Source organism: Phyllostomus discolor, chromosome 1 (genome assembly GCF_004126475.2).
Source record: "Phyllostomus discolor isolate MPI-MPIP mPhyDis1 chromosome 1, mPhyDis1.pri.v3, whole genome shotgun sequence".
NCBI lineage: Eukaryota > Metazoa > Chordata > Mammalia > Chiroptera > Phyllostomidae > Phyllostomus > Phyllostomus discolor.
In genome coordinates, this window is record NC_040903.2 from 162,515,377 (window position 1) to 162,541,641 (window position 26,265).

General features: G+C 35.5%; 1 protein-coding gene across 1 annotated transcript in view; it reads right to left on the reverse strand.

Annotated features, from left to right (window-relative positions):
* Positions 1–237: 237 nt before the first annotated feature.
* The window catches only part of SPPL2A (signal peptide peptidase like 2A), a 46,158-nt gene continuing 20,130 nt past the window's right edge, over positions 238–26,265 (reverse strand). The window contains 10 exon segments of the mRNA XM_036033447.1: positions 238–1,174; positions 9,592–9,752; positions 11,181–11,261; positions 13,957–14,059; positions 14,733–14,789; positions 19,529–19,603; positions 20,258–20,339; positions 21,360–21,461; positions 21,881–21,977; positions 25,252–25,403. Coding sequence (XP_035889340.1) covers positions 1,100–1,174; positions 9,592–9,752; positions 11,181–11,261; positions 13,957–14,059; positions 14,733–14,789; positions 19,529–19,603; positions 20,258–20,339; positions 21,360–21,461; positions 21,881–21,977; positions 25,252–25,403 — 985 coding nt within the window. The 3' untranslated portion in view covers positions 238–1,099.

The window sequence follows — 26,265 nt, forward strand, 5'->3', positions numbered from 1 at the left end:
GGTCTAACCCACTCATTTTGCAGATGAGAAAACTGAGACACCAGTGTCTTGTGCTAAGACCATTTACTCACACTCTGGTAATGTAATTTAATCGACACTAATGCCCAGTCTCTTGTCTTTTTCTGCAATGCTTTCCTCTGAAACACGCCTGGTATATTGGTATTCCGTTACCCACCAAAATATTAAAAAGTTAACAGTGGTTTCCTTTGAAGAAAGGAGTAGGAATCAAGATGGTGGCCAAGAGGACTGTTAGGGGTGTTACACTCAAACAATGAGTCATATGTATCAGTATATAATTTTGTACTAAATACCAAGTCGAAACAGCAACAGAACCAAACTTCAGAGATCAGAGATTCTATAGTGAAACTGAATGTTAACACAGAAATTTAAGCTATACCTTCTAAGAAAAAACAGTCCACTGAAAACTGAGAATGCCAGTTTTTGTGTCCTTTTAATTACTAGTTCTATATGTTATGTTTCTCTCTACCTAGAAAAATATTCTAATATAATACATAGCAATTTGAAGCAATTTGGGTTCTCAAGTTTAAAAAAGAACTGGAAATTTTTTAAACTTATGCTATAAAAATATGTACTGATATATATTCCCAAATTATATTTTTCTAACCTTTGCAGTGATAAAAGTCCAAAATTTCATTGTTGAACTGTGTTCTTGCATAATCTTAAATATTTATTTCTATAGAGGATAAAATTTGCATAATTATTTTCAGTAAAATCTGTTCAGAAACTCACTTTGACAGAAATACTTCTATCTATCATTAGAGTTGAAAAGAAATTGATTTCAGTAAGAAAATACAGGGATGGATCAATACTTTATATCTAAAAAAATATACTGTGTATAATACATTTTGAAAGTTATACAGACCATCTCCTTTTATTGAATGTGAAGGCACAACTTTAACATAGTTAAAAGCTAATGTATTTTAATTACTTATGATATAATTGTCAGTACCAGCTCTTAAAAATGTGTATTTGCAAGTATGTCATTGGAGATTCTTTCAGGTTGTCAATTCAAAAGTCCATTTAAGATGTCAAACACCCTTTGCAGAAAATCAGCCAACACAGATGGCGGGTCCACTTGTTACTGTGGGAGAATCTGCTGACCGGCTGCCTCAGGGTTTTCTTCACTTGTTGCGTAGTCTGGGTGGTCCATCATCTAGGTAAAAGAAGAAGTGTTAGGAAATGCAAATTTTTCAATTTGCCCTCAATATTCATTAGTGTGGCAAAAGGATTCTCAATTTTTTAAAATGACAGAGTGCTCTATGGAACTGAGCACTCCTTTCGGAGCATGTACTGGTTCAGTATCCATACTCTTGAGGACATGGTCCAAGTGACACTGAACCTTTCAGAAAGTCTCCTCATTGGACTGAGTGTCAATCTGATGAGCGTTTTCTCTGGGTCTTCCACTATTTCCATTTCCTTGCATGAATACTGCCCTTCACGGCAGTGGGAGCTCCACCGCAAAAGAAGATACTCCTGGTGCTTATTCCAGGGTACTATTCCAGCCACTGTACACTCCTGGAAGCGGCAAAACGACGAGTGCCCCCACACGTCACTGTGAGAATACCCGCTGGCTTGGGGACAGTGTAACCTGAATGACATCTTGAAAGGACCTTAAGATAATTTAAAAATATGTGAAATTTTGGAAACACTGCATGACAAAAATTTCTACTCAAAACAAATAACTTGAAGGTACTTAATGGTCAAATGATATCTGAAAACAAAATCAGGAACACATATGCTCTAGGCTAACTTTAGAGGAATTACCACTTTTCTCAAATGATCACTTCGGCTCTGCCCATATTCTCATGGATTTGGGAAAGAAGATAGAGCTTCAATGTTTTCAGTGTTTTCCCCTGTTAATCAGATAAAATTACTTAAAAACAGAAAAATGTACTTAATGTCTCTGTGAATAGTGTCAAAGATTTTCAGATAAATGATTAAATTTCAGTATTGTGATGGACTTTTTGCCTCTTTTTTTTTTTTATCAAGAATTAGAAGACCAGCAAGATAAATGTTCTATTTTTGTAAACCGATTCTACAAGTTTTCCATGTTTTTTTGGAAGTAGAGGCAGAGTAATAATTTCCAATAATGGGGTCTCAGCACTTGCTAGACAAGAATAAACCAGAACTGAGTCTTTCAGCTGACAACTGTTTCAAGTAATAGAGACGGCTTTGAAGACACAGACCTGCTGACGCTCTATGAGTCATCGCAGATCCCCAAACAATCAGTTCTGAGGCCCTTTATTTGCCAAACATACCCCTTAGATGAAGGTAGTTATGAGTTCGTAGCACTTGGAAGAGGGGGAAAAAAGCCAAATCAAGACAGGCAGCATATTTATTAAGCATTTCGCTACATGAAATATAAGATGAAGTTGTTGAAGAGTTGATTTTACTTACTATTTGAATAAAGGAGGAAAGAAGAAGCACGGAAGACATATTTAGCCCCCCCTTTCTTCTAGTAACTTAGAAGCTCTGGGTGAAAGAGGTCACCTCAGAGCAGCCTCAGCAAAATGGATGGTGGGGGAACTCTCTTTCTTCACCAAGAGCTGTTTACCCTGGCAACTGTAATCTAATGAAATAGTAGCCTGCATACTCTAAGAGAGAACATGCTGCTTCTTTCTGAATGTGCAGGTACTTCATTGGCACTTTAATCAAATCCATAAAGACAGAAATATATTAGTTAAAACAAATAAAAGACAACACTTTCAGCCCTGGCCAGTGTGGCTCAGTGTGTTAGGAGCATCATCCTATAACCAAAAGGCTGAAGGTTTGATACCTGGTCAGGGCACGTGCCTGGCTTGCAGGTTCAGTCCCCAGTCGGGGCACACTCTGAGAGTCAATCAGTGTTTCTCTCCCTCCCTTTCCCTCTCTAGAGTCAACAAGCATGTCCTGGACTGGGAAAAACATCCCCCCCACAAAAAAAATCAACTTATTGAGAAGTAAACATCTCTGCTCTATATTCACTTTTTTTTACTGACTTTTTCAGTAAAAACAATATAGAAACCTATGATTTACTGACAGCTCTGTTTATTTATAATTGAACCGATCACTAGAAAGTCTAATGAAACGCTCATCACAGTGGGGTAACTGGAGAGCTGTTGACACGAAAGTGGCGTTGTTCTAAGTGTCTCTACTCTGGCTTGTCAGTCACAGCTTGTGACTTCTAAAAATAATTAGAAGCTCTAGTGACATTTAACACAGACAAACCCACTGTTTACAGAATATCAATAAACTAAAAACTTACTTCCCACTCAGAGTAAAACTGTTCATTGGAGATGTTTGCATAAACTAACTTCACCAACTTAGGATTAGAAAGAAACAAAAATCCCCTAAAATGATGATTCCTCTTAATTGTTTTATGTACCAAAGTAATTATGCTTGATTTTTTTTTCTAGAGAAAATACACCTTTATTTACACTAATTAGAACTAAGACTTTGAGGAAAATTAAATAAACGGAACCAAATACTGTATTCTGGAAGCATTCTAGAAAAGAAGTTCATAGAAAACACAGAGTTAAATAGCTTCAAGCTATGGAGAATATACAATAAGGTTTTCCGAACTAGTATTATTTTAGTGAAGTCCTATAGAAATGTTACTTCTTTTGATCAGAGAAATTCATGGAATGAAGTTTTAAAAGACTCTGTAAAATGCTAAAGTATTGTATTTCCATGAAATGTCTTAAGTTTCAGCAACAAACAAGGTGCAATCTGACCGTTGAAAATAACATGAAAAGGCTGCTGGGGCCGCCCAGGACGCCTGGACGTCTCCCGTGGGGAGTCCTGCTTTCTGCTGCTTGTACCCTACGCTCATATCAGACGTTCGAGTGAGCCAGATGATTAACAGCATAAACATGCATGCCGTCACCTTTGATTCAGACTTTCTTTTATCTCACATGTGTTATTTGATTATTTCAAAACAGTAGCAAAGACTTTTGGCACTTGGAAAAAATGATTATGTAAAAAGATTGTAGACATGTAAGTCTGTCTAATGTTTTTAAAGTGGCTATTACAATACTGTATAAGAATTTTGGTAATTTTATGAGGGCTGCTGAAGTACGATCAGGAAGCTTGTAGACACACACACACACACACACACACACACACACCAGACTAAAGGTCAGTGGATTAAGGGCTGAATAGCACGGCCGTCTTACCTGAAGAATTCAATAGCACCGACTGAGAGCTCACAGTGTATAAAACACTGTTGTCAGCACTGTGGGCTCCTAACACTCGGGCATTAATAACTTAATGAGGCTGGCATACTCAAATATCTACCGCCACAAGGCAAATGTTAATGTGTTTAAAGTACAAAGTCTAAAAAAATTATGGGGAAAGGTGAAATTAATTTCAACTGGAAAACTCATATATCTGCTTGGAGAATGCAGCTTTTGAGTTGGGAGTTACATAAGGGATATTCTGGAAACAGAAACTGGCAATGCAATAAAGATAATGAAAGCAGGGGGAGAGGAAGGAAAGGATTTTTATTACGCTGTAATCCTAAGAGATAAGCCAGTCACTGCCCAAGGGTGGTCTTCAGGGCTGACCCTCAGCTGTCCTACTCTGGGTCCATACCTAATCTTCCTGTTTTACCAGGCTTGTTGAGGCTCCTTGTTCCACTTTCCAAGCATCTGCTTAACCTTATCTGATTTCAATATCCAGTTGCCTCACCAAGTCTTGGGCTAACTCACCACCATGGATTATATGATCGCCTACCTGCCTGTAGACCCAACCTCATTTTATGGACAAGGAGACAATTTAAAGAGATTGAGTAATTTGCCAGAACTGATGCCAAAGCCTATATATAGTATATTGTCTATATATACCTTATAATATACCACAAATGACAATATTCAAGTTAAATTCATTTTGACTTTGAAAGTTAGACAAAAGCAATGAGAGATTTTCTTTTTTCAAAAACCTTAACTGGGGAATAATTTTGTGAAGGCATTGCATTCTTTAACTTTCAAAAATGCTAGTTTTCTAGAAAAACAGATTCTCTCTTGACAGCAGTTTACAATATTCTGCCACTAGCTTCATTAAAATTTAAGCAAATATTCATCCTTCATATTTAAAGAATCTAGTACACAGTGGGAAAATGACAGCATTTAATAGACTTTTTTCCCTCTGAGGTTGTGATAGCTATCACATCCTCTTACAAACATCAAAGGAACCAGATTTAACAAAGAACCAAAGTTTTAATATCCAAACCAGGAAAATGTAAATCTAGTAAATTATCTGCAAAATAACAGCCAAACCACCAAATAAACCAAACAAAACCCCCGATTCTTACAAATAATAATAGCAAATACATCTATCATGTTTATGTTGCACCAGGCACTATTCTAAGCATTTTGCTTATATTACAACAATCCTCTTAAGCAGGATGATTTGTATCCCATTTTACAATGGAGGAAACTGAGACACTAAGAAGCTGAGTAACTTGCCTAAGGTCACACAGCTAATAATTAACAAAGTCAGAGTTATAACGTAGTCAGACTGGCAGTGGGTTCCACTTTTTATTACTGTGTTACTTTATATTCTGAATGTCTTCACCTAATAAAATTATGACACCACATTACAAAAGTGAAAAGTGTATAGCCAAAGTTGTCCTATGTTTTCAGATACTTCTTAATGGATTTTCCTACAACTGATTGCCTAATTTAGCTACTATGTCATGTGATCAGAGCCCTGGAGTCTGTCGTTCTGGAGCATTTACTACTGCTTTGTATCTAGCAGGAATGATCTCTCCCTTTTTAGGCAGCTGCTGTGAAGCAGAATCATACTTTTTTTCAAGATCATAATGTTTCAGAATGAAACAGCTGTGGCTGGAGGGGCTCAGTGCACTGAGCACTGGCCTGTGACCCAAAAGGTCACATATGCCTGGGTTGCTGGCCAGGCCCCTGGTTGGGGGCTTGTGAGAGGCAACTGATCGATGTATCTCTTGTACACTGATGTTCCTACTCCCTTATTTTTTCCTTTCCTTCTCCCCTCTCTAAAAAGTAAATAAATAAAGTCTTTAAAAAAAAAAGAATGAAACTCAAGATGGTGAGAGCAAAGCACTTGTTCAAAGGGAATATAAATGCATCTGTTAGTTGATTTCTTTTCTTACCTACCACCCCTGTTCTTTTCAATAAACACGGAGGATGAATGATGCTACAATAAACCTTAGAAAAAAGGAGCTGTAGAATACTTCCAAAGAGACACAATGTTAGTACAGCTTTGCATACAACATCTCTATGCATTCAACTATTTATAGTATGCGCTGACATAAAAAGATCTGGAAGCTCCACATAAACTGTTCAAAGTAGCTTCCTCTTCAGAGTGGGTGCAGGGACAGAAGTGTTAGAAAAGGGAATTCCATGTTACTTTTAACTGCTTGTTTAAAAAATGCAAACATGTATCACTTTGTAATTAAAACAAAAAAGAAAAATAATCGAAGTAAAAGCAGGGTTAGGGTCTATATAAAACTTTTTGTTCATTAACTGCCAGTAACACTAACCTACAAGTCATTTATATAGAATAAAGATGATCAGAAGTACTCTAACGAACATCTTTTCACAACAATTTCCCCCAATTTTTATTATCTGGACAATCTGCCAAAGAGAAATTACTGTGCCAATAGGAAATGGTAAGATAAAGTATGGTACATGCATATGTGCAGCCAAGTAAAATGGTTTTTACAAGAAACTTAACATGAAATAACACTAACATGCAATGTTGGATAGAATGATTTAGAGTGTGGTTTCATGCAATCACCAGCCCATTTATCTAGGAAGGCATACAAGGCAATGCACTTAAATTTTAAGAGTGGCTATCTTTAGCTGGTGGGATTTATGGGTAAACTTAATTTTATTTTTCTACACGTTCAAATTTTTCTATAAAAGCACATATTTTTATAATAAAATTCCTTGAAAATGTACAGGGTGCAGCAAAAGTATATTTACAGTTGTTCAAGTGGAAAATAATGCAATAATTAATAAATAATAATATAAAAATAAATTGTGTTTTGCATACAACTGTAAATCTATTTTTGTCCCACCCTGTATTAAAGGGAAAGAAAAAATTTTATAAATAAAAATAAAATGACATGATAAAACTAACTAAAAATATATTTAATTCTGTAAGATATCACATGTGCTCCAATAGTCCCAAATGTAAATTCTAACCCAGGATTTAATGCTAACCCTAAACAAAATTTCCTCGTGTTGCTTATCTTCCTTGTCCTTAGGTTATAATTGGTTAATCAGATAGGTGCTCTAATTGTAGAAACCTGTTGCTCACAATTCTTCCTGAGGCCTGTCTTCTCCCTCTACACTCTTACTCACTCACTGAGTGTGCTTGTGTCACACCCAAGTTTCCATTTCTAGCTAGTTCTGTCTCCTCAACATAAGGGGACATTTATTCAACTACCTATTATCTCCCTCTTTCTTGGTACTTTGAAATGTTCAAAATTGAATTCATAGCCAACATTTAACTTACCCAACATTGAATTTATCATATTCCTCCTCAAACCTGTTGCACCCCTTTATCTCAGTGAATAATATCACCACCCACCCACCCACTCAGTTACTCAAGCCAGAAACCCTGGACTCCACTTCCGTCTCCTCTCTCTACATTGAATCTATTACCACATCCCATTAAATATGCCTCTTAATTTCTCTTGACCTTGTCCATGTTTCTCAGTCTCACACTACCTTCCTAATTCTGGGTTCTATCACCTCATTGTGAGAGCTGCCTCAAGTTTTGCTCCCTCCTTTAATCTATTTTCTAAGTTTCTTAAAACCCTTAAAGGGTCCCTAATGTTTTTAAGATACAACCCAAACTCTTTACCATGGCTAACAAGACCCTACAGGCTCTTACCCTTGCTTCCTTCTCCAGTTTTCACTGCCTACAGCTCCCCTAGGCTTCCTCAACATTGCAGTCATCCTAAACCTCATTCGGCTCCCAGACCAGGGGCCATGCTCTCTTTCCTCTGACCTTTGAAGACATGGTTCCCGCAATGTGGAACACATGGCTCAGTGAAAGTCTCAACATAAATTTAACATTCTTTCAAAAGCCTTCCCCAAATCACCTTGATTGTAATGAACCCACAAGCACTGGGGTCCCCGCTTTGGCTTTCATGGCCACCTACCATAACTAGTACATTTATCACACTTTGCTGTTGCTGACTCTATCTGCACTCCCACTACACTCCAGCTTTTAAGAGGCCATGAGACTAGATCTGCTTCTAACTCGTTCGTATTTTATCACCAGCTCCTAAAATAGTACCTGGGTCATAGAACTACTCTATAAACATCTGCTAAGTGAAGAAATGTAAAACTATTTTTTAAATGATGGCAAAGAGCACTCCTTGGGATGTGGCCTTCAAAGGCTGGTATAGTAGTAGAGTATGTGATGTAGGACACACTTTATTTTTTAAATCTCTTACAAAACTTTATATGGGAGTCCTCTTAATGGAAAAGTTGCAAGCTGTCTCACTAGTTTAGTCATGAACCTCGTGAACATAAACTAATTCGATGTGTATAAATACATATTGAGATAATGGCATTGTGAGGTAAGCAGGGACGATATTGTTATTTTTATCCAAATCTTAGAGAAATTATAAGATTTACCCCAATGAATTCTAGACCAGTGCTTTTCCCAGTTATAGTAATTTTAACTTAATGTGTTAATCACCTCTTGTTAAATAAAGATGATACTACAACAGACCAACCACAAGATGGATATGAACTTTGAACGGTTTATCTATTAACAATTACAGCCATCCACCCAAAGTACCTCTGTTTTGTTCATGTGACCACTGGCACGCATGAATGAGGGTGGATGGAGGATGGCAGTTTGTTGTAACAGGGCAAAGCAGAGCTAACTGCCTCATGAAGGGATCAATGCCATGACCCTGACCTCAAAGGCTAGGGTTTCTCAACCCTCTTTCATTTCAATGCAAACAAACTTTACTGGAATACCAAGCGCTTTCAGGAAAAAAAAAAAAACAAGGAAGGGGTTTAACCTTAATGAAGAAACAAACATAACTGAGTCTGGTATTAAGATTTTCTGTTTTGTAATTTTATAGAAAGGTCAATCTTGATCCATTTAAATCTGAAACAAGTGCCCTATTTATTTCATTTAGGCCCATTTATTTGCTGAAGAAGTTATATTTTTCATTAGCAAAACCTTAGGACCCTCACTATAAGTAGCTAATGTCAGTCTCAAAATTCAGTAAACACAGAATTTTATATTTCATGAAGTCTACTTTTGTGTGGATTTTGAAAAGTCACGTTGAAATGTGTTTTGCTTTTCCCTGATGCCCTCCCACTCCTTCCTGGTAGTTTTGTCTTGCGTCACCAGGATTCTGGCATCAGATTGCAGTGGCAGAGAGAACTGATGATGCAGCAGGTGGACAGGAAAGGGGCAGTAGTGGAAAAAACTTAAAGGACATCCTGAGATCCAAGATAAATTTTTGGCACATAAAAGCTTTGAGGTATATATAGTCAGTTTCTAGAGTCAGATATATAAAATCAGTCAGTGAATCATTTCATAAGATAACTTGGTAGTTCAAATATAAGCACGCACCTGATAGCTGTTACCTTTCCAGAACTTTTTCATTTCCTTACGTCTCCAAGCAACAACTGAGGCGGTAATGAGCGTGCAGGGCACTAAATAGAGGAGAGCAGGTTGCCCCTTTTTCATCAGCACCAGAACAACAAACGTGAGTATCATGCCCACAGCATAAGCTGCAAAAAAGAACACCAAGTATCAGTCATTCCTAAATGCTTCCGAAGAAATATCCCCTCAGGCCACAAGGTTATTTAATCAAGAGCAATAAAATCATTTTGTTGACTCATCGATATTTAAGGGCTCGCAAGTACAAAAATATGTTGAAGTACTGGTTTTTAAATAAAACATGTTGGAGTACTGGTTTTCAAATAAAAATACGCTGGAGTACTGGTTTTCAAGTATCTGAGGACAATTCTCCTCTATGACTCCTTTCATAATTTCATTATGTTCCTAAGACAGTAATTAGGAAAGATGTTCTATGGAGCTTTTGAAAAATTTGGAAACTGGTTGGTATTTCAATTATAATTATCCTAGTCATCAACTGTGGGTCAAGATAATTTAAGAAAGTCTCATGTATCTGTCACCATTAAGGTTTTTGAGTTGTTCCACATTTCAGGTAACAAAAAATTTGTACCTGTAGGTGCTAATGGTTGCATTGGAAAATCTTCCTAATATTGATTATATATTTCATGGACTTATTCAACAAAAGCATAACAAATATCACTTGATCTTTTCTTAATGACTCATGGTCCTATTATGAACAATTTAGTCTACCTCCTCATTTTACAGATGAGGCCATGGAGAACCAGGAGAATTAAGTGAGTTGTCCAAAGTGACACAGCAGAATTGACAGACAGTCCTATTCTATGCATTTTCATTGAGTATTCTTTTAATGATCCACACTAACTGCTGCTAGACTCTTAATGCCCTTACAAAGTAAATACTGAATGGCTTCAGATTGCTTTTCTTTTTTCATCTCTTCATTCACTTAGCTATTCTTTCCTATTGTCAGGGTACCTATTTTTAGTAACACTCTACTGTAAACCTACACTTTTAATTTACTAGATTTAATTCTACTGTGCAATTGAAAACTTAGGTTGAATAGTATCTAAATGGCTCTGGTGCAGGTTATTTACCTAAAAGAAATTTGGTGTTTGGACTCTGAGTTATCTATTTCATATGTTCAGTAGTATTTACTGGCTTCCTTCCTGCTCTTGTCTGTTCTCAATAGAAACAGAAGGATAACTAACAACTACCTCTACTGTCCTGGGTGAGATGTTCTTGTACCATAAATTCATTTATATATAGTTATCCATGCAGTATTTTTTTAAAAATCTAGCATTATGCTATGTATTAACTACTTGTGTGCCAGGTGCTCTAACAAGCATTTTATATATAGAACCTAATGTTCTTCTTTCACATATAATTTCCTAAACTTCAAAAACTTTGTGATGTAGGGAGTAAAGTATAATTATTCCTTTTTTGATGGAAAAATTGTCTTCTTAATTAATGGTAAAGAATTAGAATTCAGAGTTCCTTGTTTTTAGATCTTTTCCCTTTCCTAAGGGTTATACAACATAATAAGAAAAAAATAAAAAATTTACCAATTGTGGAGGAGACATAGTATATAGAAGAAGAAGAACCAGTCTGCTCATCAAATCTTCTACAGTATGCAATCAACAGGCCTTAACAGAAAAAACATTCCATGTTATTCTCTTAAACCCACAACAGCAACTACCTGTGGCAGCAGTACATGTTGTATTGTATTTAACCTTCACTTTTTGCATCATGAGAACGTTAGAGTACCTCAAATTGTTTCTATATGCTAATGATATGATTCTATATGCTAATTTTTTAGCTTAATGCCATATTTTAAACATTTCCTCCAGACATTGAACCGTCTTTTTTTTTCTTTTTTCAATATGTGTGGTTGCCTCTTGCATGTCCTCTCCTGGGGACCTGGCCCACAACCCAGGCATGTGCCCTGATTGGGAATCGAGCTGGCGACCCTTTGGTTTGCAGCCTGCACTCAATCACTAAACTACACCGGACAGGGGTAAATGGTCTTTAACAACATGATTTTTATTAGCTGCTTACAATTCCATGTTATGAAGAATTTTTTTTATATTTCTGTAGTACCAGTTGTAATATCTCCTCTTTCATTTATAATTTCATTGATTTGGGTCCTGTCTCTTTTTTCATGGTTTGTTTAGCTAATAGTTTGTCAATTTCATGTTTTTAAAGAACCAACTCTTACTTTTGCTAATTTTTCTATTGTTTTCATGTTCTCTTTATTTTGGTCCTAATCTTTATTATTTTCTGCCTTCTGTTAACTTTTTAGTTTGTTCTTCCTTTTCTAGTTTCTTTATGTGTAATGTTAGGTCACTTATCTGTGATCTATTTTCCTGATGTAAGTGCTTATCACTATAAATTTCCCTCCTAGAACTGTTTTTATAGCATCCCATAGGTTTTGGAATGCTGTGGTTCTTTGCTTGTCTCAAGATACTTTTTAACTTCTCTTTGATTCACTGGTTGTTTAGGAGTGTACTGTTTAATTTCCATGCATTTACAAATGTTCCAGGTTTTTTCCTTTTATTAATTTCCAGTTTCATACCATTAGGGTCAAAAGATATTTCTGTCATTATTTCATTTCTTCTTAAAATTGGTAAGATTCGTTGTGTGGTCTAACATATATTCTAGAAAATGTTCCGTGTACACTTGAAATGTAAGTATACGTGTTCTGCTGTTACTGGTTGTAATGTTCTGTGTCTGTTCGATTCATTTAGTTTTTAAATGTACCATCTAGAAAAATGTATTAAAAAGAACATCAGGAAGGCAATTTCAAATTGTGATCAAAGTCTCCCTTCCTAGTAGAATAAAATGAGTTGGAGCTTTAATATAAAGAGCTCGAATAAAAATTTCATATAAGCTCTCATTTGTAAAAATGCAAGTATGCAAAAATAACCCATTTTATTACCTCTTTTAAAAACTTTGTTGACCTCTACAAAGAAGTTGTTTCAGATTATATTTACTAATTAAACACTGTTATGAATCAGTTAGAATGATATTTAACTATTTAAGAATCATCAAATAACTACTATTTTTATTAGTTGTTTGAAGTAACTAATGTTTTATTTTTATCAGTAGTTTGGTCCCTATATAACTAATCAAATAAGTTCCTTGATAGTTCCTTGTTATTTTTACTATATTTCCTGTTTAATCTTATTTCCACATGTTTAAAAAATGTTACTTCCTCTCCCCAAATTATAATTTAGCTTTTAGAATTAAGTCATGTATTGTCCAAAACTTTACTCTTTGAAAAAATATTTGAGATGTTTTGACATTTACCTCAAGAATGCAACATTTATATATCCCCCCGCCCCCAATTCAGTGCTAAGTGCTACATACAGGATTTTATACAGTACTTGGTGTGAAACTGGTAAAATTGTGGATAAATCTAAATAAAGGTGTTTAAGAAATCTTAAGGTTTCTAAATAGAATGCTCTTCCTACTTTATCAGTTATGTGAATGGAAGAAACTCACTGAAATAAGACTATTGCTATGCTGGACTTTGCCACAGTGATTCAAAAGGCAACACACTGTTAAATTTTCTCTCTGCCTGGCTTTACTATGTAAATGAAAAGTCTCCCTTCCTAGTAGAATAAAATGAGTAGAATAAAAGTCTCCCTTCCTAGTAGAAAAAATGTTTTTCTTCTTCAGAGGAGGAGGCAGTACTCTTTACCCATGCACAGGCAGGTGATATACCCAGGGAGACAGTAAGTGAGGAAGGACAAAGTGTCAGCTGATTGAGAAATATTAATTACTTCTAAACTATATTATTAATGGGCTAGGATTAAGCCTAATCTACAGGTAACCCAGTGAAGAAAATAATGCAGAACTGCAGTAACTGGCAGAGAAGACATGTTAGGAGAAGGATCTACCACACGCTGTATGTTGTTTTGTGTAAAAGGGCTCTGTCAGGTGGTGTTTATGATGTTCCCCCTCTAAACCACTTCCCCTAAAACACAATTATTCTTTTAAAATAGAAGTGACAAGAATTGTAATACACTGATTATTGTTAAATTCAACTTTTAAAAGGGGTTTTGATATATATTATACTTTCTTAAGGAAGGTCAAACTGATCCTAATTACTTCCTCTAAGACACATTTGAGCCGTGGAAGATATACTTTGGTTGTAACACAATGGGCTTTGTCTTCTAATACTCAAAAAGCTTTTTCCTTTCTTTGTCACTTATCCCAGCTCTAGTGATAGCCAGAAATACTTCAAACAGAGTAGGTAACTTTTAACAAATACTATACATTTGACAAATTTCAATGATCAGTATATTTTTACTGAAATTGTTACAAACAATTGCTTACCTGGTACAATAATGTCTCCAAAACCCAATATGGAAACAGGCATGAGGCATACACTCATTACTGAAAAATAGGCCAGCTTTGGTACTTTGATGACTACTGGTAACTGTAAATATTTAAAAAAAAAAAGGGGACACCAATAAACATCATAGGAATCTTTACCTGTATCTTCTAGAAAGGGAAGGATTAATATTAGAATAATTGTTTTAACATTTTAAAATTGACATTTAGAAGAACTTGAAATAAGAGAATATAAACTAAACACATATAGACTCTGAGTACACAGAAAACTTGAAAAAAAAACATAGTTTTGGAAAAATAAAACACATGTAGGGGTAACTATTAATGCTAGTATCCCCACATCTAACCTTTTTTCCCTTTTTAGCAAAAATAGGACTCAGGCTTTGAAACAGATTTTTTTGGGGGGGAATGCAATCTGGATTTTTTCCCCAAAGAAGAATCTTGTCTCAGAGGGTATAATTTAAAGTCCAATGAATATATCCTTACTTAGCCAATGAAATACAATCCTTACTTTCTCATGGGGAGCTGAGGGCTGAGCAGTGGCTTCCACCAAGTTTCCATCATTCTAGGATGAAACCCAAGTCAATAGGTGTTTAATAGTTTAGAATAACTAAGAAAAGGGCTATATTTTGTGAGAAAAATGTTTTACAATACCTTAACATGCACTACATGACCAACGACTTACACAGGGAGGCAAATAATTAACTGGACACACATACACACACTGGCAGCCATTTCTGTTTAATGGCCATTGCTACCTTTTCGTTATTCCCAAAGGGTCCAGCGGCAAGCTCAACCATGATACTCTCGCCATTCTAGAATAGAGAAGAAAGAGGAGAGGAATTGTTCAATCATTTAAAGGAAACAATCTGCCCATATTTAAGATGATTTGGCCCCATGGATTATGGCCTACTATAAACTGATAAAAAATGTGCCATAAACTGCTTTTTTCCCTGAAACAGTCTGTGTAGATAGCAAGAACTGGAGTCATCTAAAACAGAATCCACCTAGCACACTGTTCCACTCTACAAGAACTCAGCAATTTTCAGAAACTGACAGATAAACCACACACAGCTTATTCAAGTGAAGCTTTGAGCACTGATCTGTATTGACGATATCTAGCATTTCTAATGGGCTATAAATGTTTGCGCTTTTAGTTATGTCATAAGCTGCGTGTCCTTAGTCACTTTCAGCAATAACAATTAATAGGGACACAAGATATACTAAGTTTTCCAATATTTAGATTTGTAATACATCCGGGTAACTTTATTTGAATAAATATACATCTGACCTCTGGCTACTCACCACAATAACAAAACAATGAAGTCAAACCTGAGGGGACCCAGCCCTAAGGAACTCGAGAAGCTTCTACAGCCTAACTCCTGTCCAATGTCAGCCCTGCCTGCTGTTCTGTCCCAATCAAAATATTAACCTTAGCTGAATTTCCTCCCTTGTGTCTGGCTCAGGCTTTTTTATGTGGGCTGTGAGAAGTTCACTAAAAAGTTCCTTCCTGACCACAGCTAAGTCTGTTGTGGAAAGGGGAAACATTTTGAGGTAGCAAGCTTCACATCATGATAAATATAGCACCAGGACAGGTAGTGGGAAGATAAATAAATGCTGAATTTTAGGAAAATTTGATTTACTAATTAATATTTTACATGTGGGTGGGGTGCATAAGGGAAATCACTGGAGTGTTTTTAAGAGGACTTCACTGACACCTGAGCTAAGTAGAAAGAAGGATGCAATCACTGGCTACAGAAATCTTTTCATGTTAAGCTTCAGGTTACTGAAGGGTTAAGTTACAGAAGTTTAGGAAAATAAATATTGAATACAGTTCTTTACAGAGAACTCCCATCATGTGATTCAATTTTCAGATAAAGACTTTGGTTTGTTTTCTAATTGTTATTTAAAACATTTAACTAAAGACCATCACTGATATTCTCTCATACATTCAAAGATATCTGAGTAACTATTATTTGCAAAATACTACACCAAAACAATAGTGGGTGAAATAAAAATGAAGATAAGCTCTTACTGCCTGTACTCATAGCACTGGCCCTGCCAACTCCAAAAGTTACTAATACCATGGTCAAGAACATGTTTAGAATGTCTGATGCTTTTTAAAATTTTCTTTTGGAGAGAGGGAAGGGAGAGAGAAAGACAGGGAGAGAAATATTGATGTGAGAGAGAATCGTCAACTGATTGCATTCTATAAGCGCCCCAACAGGGAGTTGAGCCAGTGACTTTTTGGTTTGCAGGAAAGATGCCCAACCAACTGAGCCATATCAGCCAGGACTAGAATGTCTAATATTTAAATCTTGACATTTTCCATAAAATGGAGCAAAAATAACCTCTCAACAAATGGTGTTGGGAGATCTGGACAGATACATGCAAAAAAATGAAACTCAATCACCAACTTACACCATACACAAAAACAAATCCAAGGTGGATAAAAGACTTAAATGTAAGTCCTAACACCATAAAAGTCCTAGAGGAAAACATTGGCAGGAAAATCTCAGACATTCCATGCAGCAACATCTTCACAGATATGTCCCCTAAAGCAAGGGACATAAAGGAAAAAATAAACAAATGGGACTACATCAAATTAAAAAACTTCTGCATGGCTAAAGAAAACAGCATTAAAATGAAAAGAGAGTCAACCATATAGGAAAACATATTTGCCAATTACACCTCAGACAAGGGCTTGATCTCCAAAATATATAAAGAACTCACACAACTCCACTCCAGGAAGACAAAAAACCCAAATATAAAATGGGCAAAAGACTTGAACAGACACTTCTCCAAGGAGGACATACAGAGGGTCCGGAGACACATGAAAAGATGTTCAGCATCACTAGCCATCAGAGATGGCTAAAAACCACAGTGAGATACCACTTCATACCAGTCAGAATGGCCATCATAAACAAAGCAACAAACAAGTGTTGGAGAGGTTGTGGAGAAAAGGGGACCCTGGTGCACTGTTGGTGGGACTGCAGACTGGTGCAACCACTATGGAAAGCAGTATGGAACTTCCTCAGAAAACTAAAAATGGAACTGCCATCTGACCCAGCAATTCTACTGCTGGGATTATACCCTAAGAGCCCTGAAACACCAATCCAAAAGAACCTATGCACCCCAATGTTCACAGCAGCACAATTTACAATAGCCAAGTGCTGGAAGCAACCTAAGTGCCCATCAGCAAATGAGTAGATCAAAAAACTATGGTACATTTACACAATGGAATGCTATGCAGCAGAGAGAAAGAAGGAGCTCCTACCCTTTGCAACAGCATGGATGGAACTGGAAAGCATTATGCTAAGTGAAATAAGCCAGGTGGTGAGGGAAAATACCATATGATCTCACCTTTAACTGGAACATAATCAACAAAAGAAAAAAGCAAACGAAATATAACCAGAGACATTGAAATTAAGAACAATCTAACAATAGCCAGAGGGGAGGGGGCAGGGGGCAGTGGGAAGAACAGTTTTCAGGAACTACTATAAAGGACACACAGACAAAATCAAGGGGGAGGGTGGAAGCAAGGGAGGGAGGTGGGTTCAGAGGGGGTGGGGGGGTGAGGAGAAAATGGAGACAACTGTAATTGAACAACAATAAAATAATTTAAATTAAAAAAATAAAAAAATCTTGACATTTTCAATGAGAACCACAAAAATCAGAAATATGTATCTGATTTTCACTTTGAGTTACCTACTAAAAGTAAGGTCTATACCCTCAATAAAAACAAACCAGAATGCGAAGACTGAGTTAAAGTAAACCTGTAACAGAGAACAGAACAAAGAGCACTTCAATTTCTTCTACCTGATCAGATTGCTGGAAGTCCATTCCTAGTCAGTGGGAACTAAGATGGAAAAACAGAAGATGCCTAATTCCCTAAGTGCAAAAGGAAGAAAGAGAGCTCAAAGACATCTTTATTATTATCCTACACCTTTAAGATTTTAAAACTGTTTTTTATGGGTAAGGATTAGAAATTGTTTGCTGGCAGACATGTTTGGCATTTAAAAAGTGAATCTAGTGTTAAAACAGAATGGAAAAATTATTTTAAAACAATTTAGCTACCGTTTATAGCTGAAGCCCCTGTAAACTATGTGTCACATGCCATGACAGTCTGTTGACCTATGACAATTGCTGTGCAGAGAGAATGCTTTACTTTCATTATGAGATCTCTGATGGAGTGACTCACAGAAATATTTTATTGCACCAATATAAACTGATACAAGCTAAGATAACATTATTTAGAACTTTAAAAAATCCTTTAATAAGTTAACAATTTTTGTTATAACCTAATATTTTGTGATAATGTAACACTATTTCTGTGCTTTCGTAGGGTTCTATTCCAAATGGAGTTAATGAGTCAAATGGCTCATCACCAAGGCACAGGAAAACGACTGGGCGCCCCAAATGATTTGGGGCAGTTAACTGCATTTGTTACCTAGTTGCAATTTTTGCTCCCCAGTGGGGCACAGGCTTATGCTGTTATATTGTAGAAGTAAAGAGTTTACAGTGATTTCATAGATAGCCGTGGCTAAAGAATGGATAAAGAACTAATGGGAAAATAAAGTAGTGATTATATTAAATATTCAGTATGCGAGAGTGACAAAAGATAATGAGATGATAGAAAGTTACAAAGTAAGGCAAAATAAAATAGGGAAAGTGGGAGAAATAAACAATAATAGATTTCTGAGGCAGGAATAGGGACAAGGCAGAAAAACTGTATATGGTATGAGAGACTACTACACTCAACCAACACCTCCCCCTTATTCTGAGAACTGCACCTTCATTTTGTTGAGGGGCTGGGGCAGAGCTGTAAATCGAGACCTAGGAGCTGCCAGGTGCTATGACTCTAACCTCATGGGAAAAAACAGTCTGAGACAATAAACAAATGAACAGAGGCAGAAAAGGATCATATGTGGCCCTGCGTCTAATTTCTCCTGAGGCCAGACCCACGCTGGCCTCTCCACAGCCTAGAGAGAGATGGGACCTTTTCAGTATAGAGAGGATAAGTTGGGTTCTGTTAGTTGCAACCAAAAGAATTTTACTGATGGAAGAGGAAGAATGAAATGCTAGTAATACTCCACATAATGGATTAGGAATACTCCTGACTTGTCCGGAGTGAAAGGTTACAGAGCTACACTTCAGGGCTTCGGATTTCCACGGTGGTGCTCCTTCTTCCTCTCAGAGGAGGAATCCAGAAATGAAAGTAGCAATGAGACATTTTCATTATTTTTGCTGTCTATAGCACCTACAAAAAACATTTATTGTTTCACAATAAGGAAATTTACTTTAAAAAGGGTAGGAAGCAAATTTATGGACATTCTTGCATTCACATCAGTCAGGAGACACGTTTTATTGCACAGAATGGCTTAAAAGCTTGAAAATATCTCCTATTAAAAGGCCAATTTCAATGACAAGTTTCTTAAGAATTAGAGAATTAAAATTCACTCAGGGATAAACATCTGCCAAACCAATCACCTAACAGCAGGTTTAAGATTCTCACGTTTTAGCATGTTTCTCACGGATTTCAAACATATCATACCTTTGTGATGAATGGTGTTATGAAAACAAAAAATACATCATAGAGGAGGAGAAGGCCTAGAAGTATCACACATGACTGTTGAAAGAAACAAATTTACAGGTCAAACTTCCCATATCTTAATTAAGAGATTGCTTTTCAAGTTATAAATAAACATGTGAACATACATTTGAACACTTGAATGCTTTAATGCTTTTAATACATTTGAATGCTTTAATTTAAGCATTTAATTAAGAGATTGCTTTTCAAGTTATAAATAAACATGTGAACATACATTTGAACACTTGAATGCTTTAATGCTTTTAATACATTTGAATGCTTTAATTTAAAGCATTAATGGTTACTGCTATTTGTAGTTTTATTCTACAAATCACATTAAAACTTTTATCTTCTTTATCCCATTTGCTTTAAGAAACACATCAATCAAACAAATGTTCTTCCCTGATATTTAGCCCTGTAAGAATTTTATGAATTATGCATATTATATAAATGATTAAAAACACGTTAGCTAGCAGTGGTTACCTGGGGTAACAAAAGGGCATGATAGAGCTTTTGAAGACATGAGAAATGCTCTTTTACTTGACTGAGATGGTGGTTACAAAATTCCACATTAGTAAAATTTCAATAAACCTCACAGTTAAAATAGGTACATTTTATTATATAAAAAATTATACCTTAAAAAGTTATTTTATAAAGAAAAATTATTTTAGCTAGCAGAGTAGTATATCTTACCTTGAAGTTAGGTAACTTCAGTGTTTTAATTAAATTCAGACAGAAAGCAATCCCCAAGATATCCTGTAAAATCCAAGCCCACCTAAAATCAAGAGAATTTACTGTATTATTGTTTTATCCAGTTATTTTAGATGGAACTTTAAAAGAGTAGATCACTAAGTAATACTGTTCAATTATTATGATTTGACTACTCAATAATGAAGCATCAATTATAATAATAAAAAACCCTCTCATATTAAATCCATATTTAATAATCTACTGTCCTAGTAGAATAATGAATACTACTATATTAAAACAAGGTGGAAAGACTACCTCAGACATATGAATATATATCAGACGTAAGGGGATATTTTTCTTTAATCTTTGAATTTTTACATGTCTCTTTCTAGAAAGGCAGCTTATAACAAAGGACACAGGTATACACCCAGACAGCCAGAACATGAAGGAAATGATAGCTATGCAACAGACTCCGTCAGAAACTGGTATGCATAATGAGCCCTTGATTTATCATATCTGAAGCTGCCTAAGGGTGTATGAACTTTGCTCCAAATTTTAGGCCATTAAATCCATTGGGCTTTAATAATTTCATGAATAAACCATTAAATGAATTTAAATATATACTTTTTTCTGGTTGTCCTTCCTGCAAATGGATGATATGTCTATTTTCTTATATCTCCTTCTTTATTAAATGAGAGGTATTATACTCTAGCATATCATATTCTTTTGTTTTGTTTCTTTCACATAAAAATATATTCTTGAAATCACTGCATATCAATTCACAGAGATGGTCTTCATTCTTTATAGCTGCAGTGGACTCCACTGTGTGTCTATACCAGAACTAAGTACACTGTACTGTACTTTATTAAATGCTGAAATCTATGTCAGCTTAGATGTTTAAAACATGGTTCATATTTCCTCCTCTATATGACCTCAAATCCATTAGCACAAGATCTGCTTATTTAACATGTAACTTTTTTAAAGATGATGGTGCCTTAGGATACAAAGCAAAGAAATTCCATAATAATCATAATGAATAACTATCAGGGAAAGACATAAAATAATCCATCCATGGTCTAAAAGCAAATACACCAAGTACTTATACCTATCTTCATTTCTAAACACGGCCCAAACAGCAGCTACTGCTATGCACAGTGCAGAGAGAAAAATAAGTCTCACTTCAATGCTTCTGTCACGACACACAATCCTATAAAAACAAACAAAACACACACAAAAAAACAGATGAAATAGTTTATGCTGCAGATGAAATAAAATACTCAATATGAGAAAAGACAAATGTTAACCACAGTAACAACAAAACTACTGAAATACCAATTTAAGAGTCTTGATTTTAAGTACGACATAATAAAATAAATTAATAAAATGTTTATCAGTTCAACAGAACTTTCTGTGATGCTAGAAATGTTCCACATTTCTATACCGGAGGCACCAGCTACATGTGGCTAATGAATCTGAGGAAGTGAATTTTAGTTTAATTTAATTTAAATTTAAATAGCCACATGTGTAATGAAATGCACAGGTTTAAAATAAGACTCCTACTTTTTCTTGAATTGTTTTAAATTACAAATACCAATATCACAGGGATTCCTCATAAGAGATACATACGTGCATTGTCCATATGGTATTTTATGAATTAGTGCAGCAAGACAGTTGTATAGGCTCATTGCTGATGCGATGCAGAAAATTGCTATCATGACATAAACTAGAAAAAAAACAAGACACTAAATTACATGAGAACAGAAAAATGTAACAAGAAAATATTTACACAAGCAATATTAGTTCTTCAGATTTCTTATTGGATCATGATACTTCCAATTCACTGACTATGTTATAATCTGAATTGGTTACTAAACTGAAAATATTTAGATCTTTGAGTTTTAAGAGTATTTTGTGTTGCTTTTCTTCCATTATACGTTGGTAGCATTGCTTAAGGGGCTGAAGCTGGCTCTCTATTTACTATCATTCAATGATTCACACTGACATGTTTGTTAAAAGATTTCTATGAAGTGAGTTGCAGACCGTTATAAATATTTAACTTTAATCTAAGAGATGAAAGAATTAATAAATCATTATAAACATTTTTTAAATGCAGCTTGCGAATGAGAACTGACACCTTAGACATTAGCCATGCTATCTATATTTTCCAAAGGTAGAATTTATCTATACCTTGACCTACAGTAAAACCAAACCCATTTAAACAAACCTCTTTGTTATGATACAATACTAAGGCAGTTAAAATTGACAAGTGTTTTTCTATAGTACCTATACTTATTTGAATATTCTTTAAAATTATAAACATTTGATCTCTTTGTTGTTAAAATGGGGGAGATTACCATATTCTAAAATAAAATAAAAATATTCATTTTTCTGAACTTAACCAAAATTTCACAATGAAAACAGAAATTTTACCTAAATTTTTCAAGTTTCACTCAACTGCAGAAAACTATAAATTGCAAGTAAGAAAGAGATCTAGAGACAGCAAATCAGAAAGTAATCTAGAGAAAGTAATCTATGGCTACTTTACAACTGGTGACCTTGGACAAATTACTTCTTTAGTCTCTTGAGTCTCATTTTTAAAATGTGAAATGTAATAATACTATTGTCAAGATTACTGTGAGGATTTAGGTAAGTAAATATTGGATATACATAAGATGCTCAGAATAGTATCTGCACATAATATGCTTTATATAAAACTGTTATTTGATGTTGTTTTTAAAATAAATTTTTTAGAGTGAGGGGAAGGGAGGGAGAAAGTGAGGGAGAGAAATGTTGATGCGAAACATTGATTGGCTGCCTCTTGCATGTACCCCAACCAGGGACTGAACCCATAACCTAAGCATGTGGCCTTGACTGGGAATTGAATTGGTGACCTTTTGCTTTGCAGAATGACACCCAACCAACTGAATCACATCAGTCAGGGCTGATGTTATTTTAATCACTGGTTATATATGGTAATATGAACAGTAAGACAGAGAGTCAAAGATTGCCAACTTAAGTATGATAAGTCATCCACCAAAGGTCTCCAACACAAGTTTTAAAATAGTGGTGGAAATTAGGCTCTTGAGGCCCTACCAGATTTCAGGTTATCTTATTTAGTATCACATTATAGCTAAGAAAATGATTGGGCTTGGAGAAGCATATGGTTAACATAACTGTCTTTAGTTACTTCCCTGACCATGACAATCATAAAATGGTAAGCTGAATCCAAACAATTACATGCTAAATTGCTAGGGTTCCCATTATTTAATACATTAAGAAAAGACAGCATATTTAGCTATAAAAAACCATTTGGAGGTGAAGTAAATCTTGCAATATCACATAAGATATTCTCAGAGTTATGGCCCTGGCCAGGTAGTTCAGTTGGTTAGAGCATCATCCCACACGCCGAGCTTGCAGTTTCAAGCACCAGTCAGGGAACTTATGAATCAACCAATGAAGGCATAAATAAATGGAGCAACAAATCCAAGTTCCTCTCTCTCTTCTTCCCCTCTCTAAATAAATAAATGAATTAAGTAAATGGCTAAGATAGATAGATATTCTGAAGAGTTATAATTAAATCCCATATTCTGGGATAACTTTGAGGCTTAATAATTTTTCTCCTACATCAAAAATTACATTTATAAACAGGGTCAACTTTTAAAATAGCAATCAGTTTAAGAAAGTATCACGCCCAAAATTAAAACATGCTTTAGGACAGGGTACAAGAGTCTCTTTTTTTCTATCAACGACCACTTGATATTGACTGAAGGTCAAACAAAACCAATTGAAGGCTAGTAAAACAGAAAAATTAGCCACTCAGTGACAACATAATACAAGTAACACCCTAGAACTCGCTTCCCAGCAACAGACTGAAATATGAGTGATATTCAAAGAATGATTTTTTTCTAACTGGAAATATATGCCATAGGTCATTATTTTTAAATTTCTGCCACAGGACAGCAAAAATTGAATAACCTGAAACTAACCTTAGGACCTCAGTTTTCTAGTTCAGAAAATTATGCTAAGGTTCTTGAAGTAAGCGCTATAGCCTTTGGTGGCTTTTACAAAGGGTTTTTGCTAGTTTTCATCAGGCATATTCCCCTTTTGCTTGGACTTACCACCTCCTCTTTGTGCTGTATATTGGCCAGGGGTGTCAAATTTCCATCCTGTCTGATAATTCAAACGACTATCTAGGGGATGGACAAGCCATTATAGCTCCTACCCCTACCTACTTAAAGGAAGAAGTACCAGTTATTCTCTAGATAACAGGCATGTACCTGTGTGTCTTTAGGTGTATCGATAATATGATCCTACTGTTTATAAAAATGAAATCAAATTCAAGTAATACGTCTTGATTTGCAAACTGACAAAAGAATAAACTACACTTTGGAAGTAAGCAAAGGCCATAAATCAGTAATTTGAATAGTCAGTCTATTTCATGTAACTAAATATAGGTCCCAGGAAGTCCTGCTCTTTAGATACTAGTCTGTCATGCTTTATCTGCAGAGAGGGAAATTTAGGAACCATAGCAGTTCTTTCAAGTCATCCATGAAGAAGTCTTCTAATCTCAAGACTATACATACATATATACAAACATATTTATTTATTTACTTTAATCCTCACGAAGGTATGTTTCATAATTTTAGAGAGAGAAAAAGGGGAGAGAGAGAACATTGGTGTGAGAGAGAAACATCATCAGTAGCATCCTGCACGTACTCCGACTGGGAATCAAATTCATGAACTTGTTGTTCAGGATGATGCTCCAACCAACTGAGCCATGTGGCCAGGGCTCAAGGCAGTATATTTTTAATCTGAATACTTTTTTTTATTTCAGAGTAATGGGGACCTAACACTTGTAACAATTTAAAAAGTTAATACCACTTTTTAACTATTCACTTAAGTTTTCCAGGTAGAATGCCTTAAGGAAAAAGAAAACTGGCAAAGTAAGTGAACGATTGTATGCTAAAAATACCAAATACAAAAACATGACTTCTTACCCAACCATTTGTAGAAAAAATAAAGCAAGACCATCATAACACAGCAGATGACCACAAATGCTACAACTGTTAGAGGACTAAAAGTTAAATAGTCTTCCTTCTTTCTCCTCCTGTCACTGTCTTCAGTGTCTGCCATGGCCTTCATGTTTTCCCTAGAACACACACAAAACTTCAGCAAATCTCTTCCCAGTGCAATTATTTTTAAAATCAATTTTAACACCAACTTAAATGTCACTGATTATAAAGTAAAACACTTAAAAAAAAAACTGCACACCAAAGAGAAGTATTTAAGCCAGAAGTAAAAACTCTCTATTATTCTACCCTCCAGAGATAATGTTATTAGCCATTATCTTTGACACGGCCTTTTCTTCCTGGCGGCGAAATTGTTGAAATGGATGACATATATAAATAAATTGTTGTTTGTGGATGTTTATATCATCTAATTTGGAAACTCTAGTGATAGAATAAATGATAACTAATTCTTCTGACACTCTTAATATTATCAATTTATACACAGTACTTCTAAAATTAGCTTCTTTTAAATGGAAACACTAAATTCTTCTTTCCATCAAGTCAGTGTTTACCATAAGCTCATGAGTGTATTATGAACTCACAGGAATTTCAAGACATAGCTTTGTCCTACCTTGATTTAAGACAGCAAAATATTCTTTTAAGTCTTCCAATAATCCTTGCTAGGTCACACAGTTAATAAAAGGAGAGACTGAAGTTGAAGAGGAGTGAGCCACAAGTGCCCCTGACTGAGCAGTCTCTGTTCTGTCACCTTCTATCTCCTCCCAGGTATAGGAAGCCACTGCACACTTTTCCAGCTCCAATTTCATCAACACTGGTCTACTAAACTCTGTTCCCTGTGTGCACTCCCTGACCCTTCTCATCAGGTCTCGGCTCAACACAAACTTTAGGTTAAAAAATTTATTTCTACCAAATTACACATTTACCAAACTGCTTAGTTACCAACATGCCATTTTCTTATTAGAATATTGTCAACTGGGATGG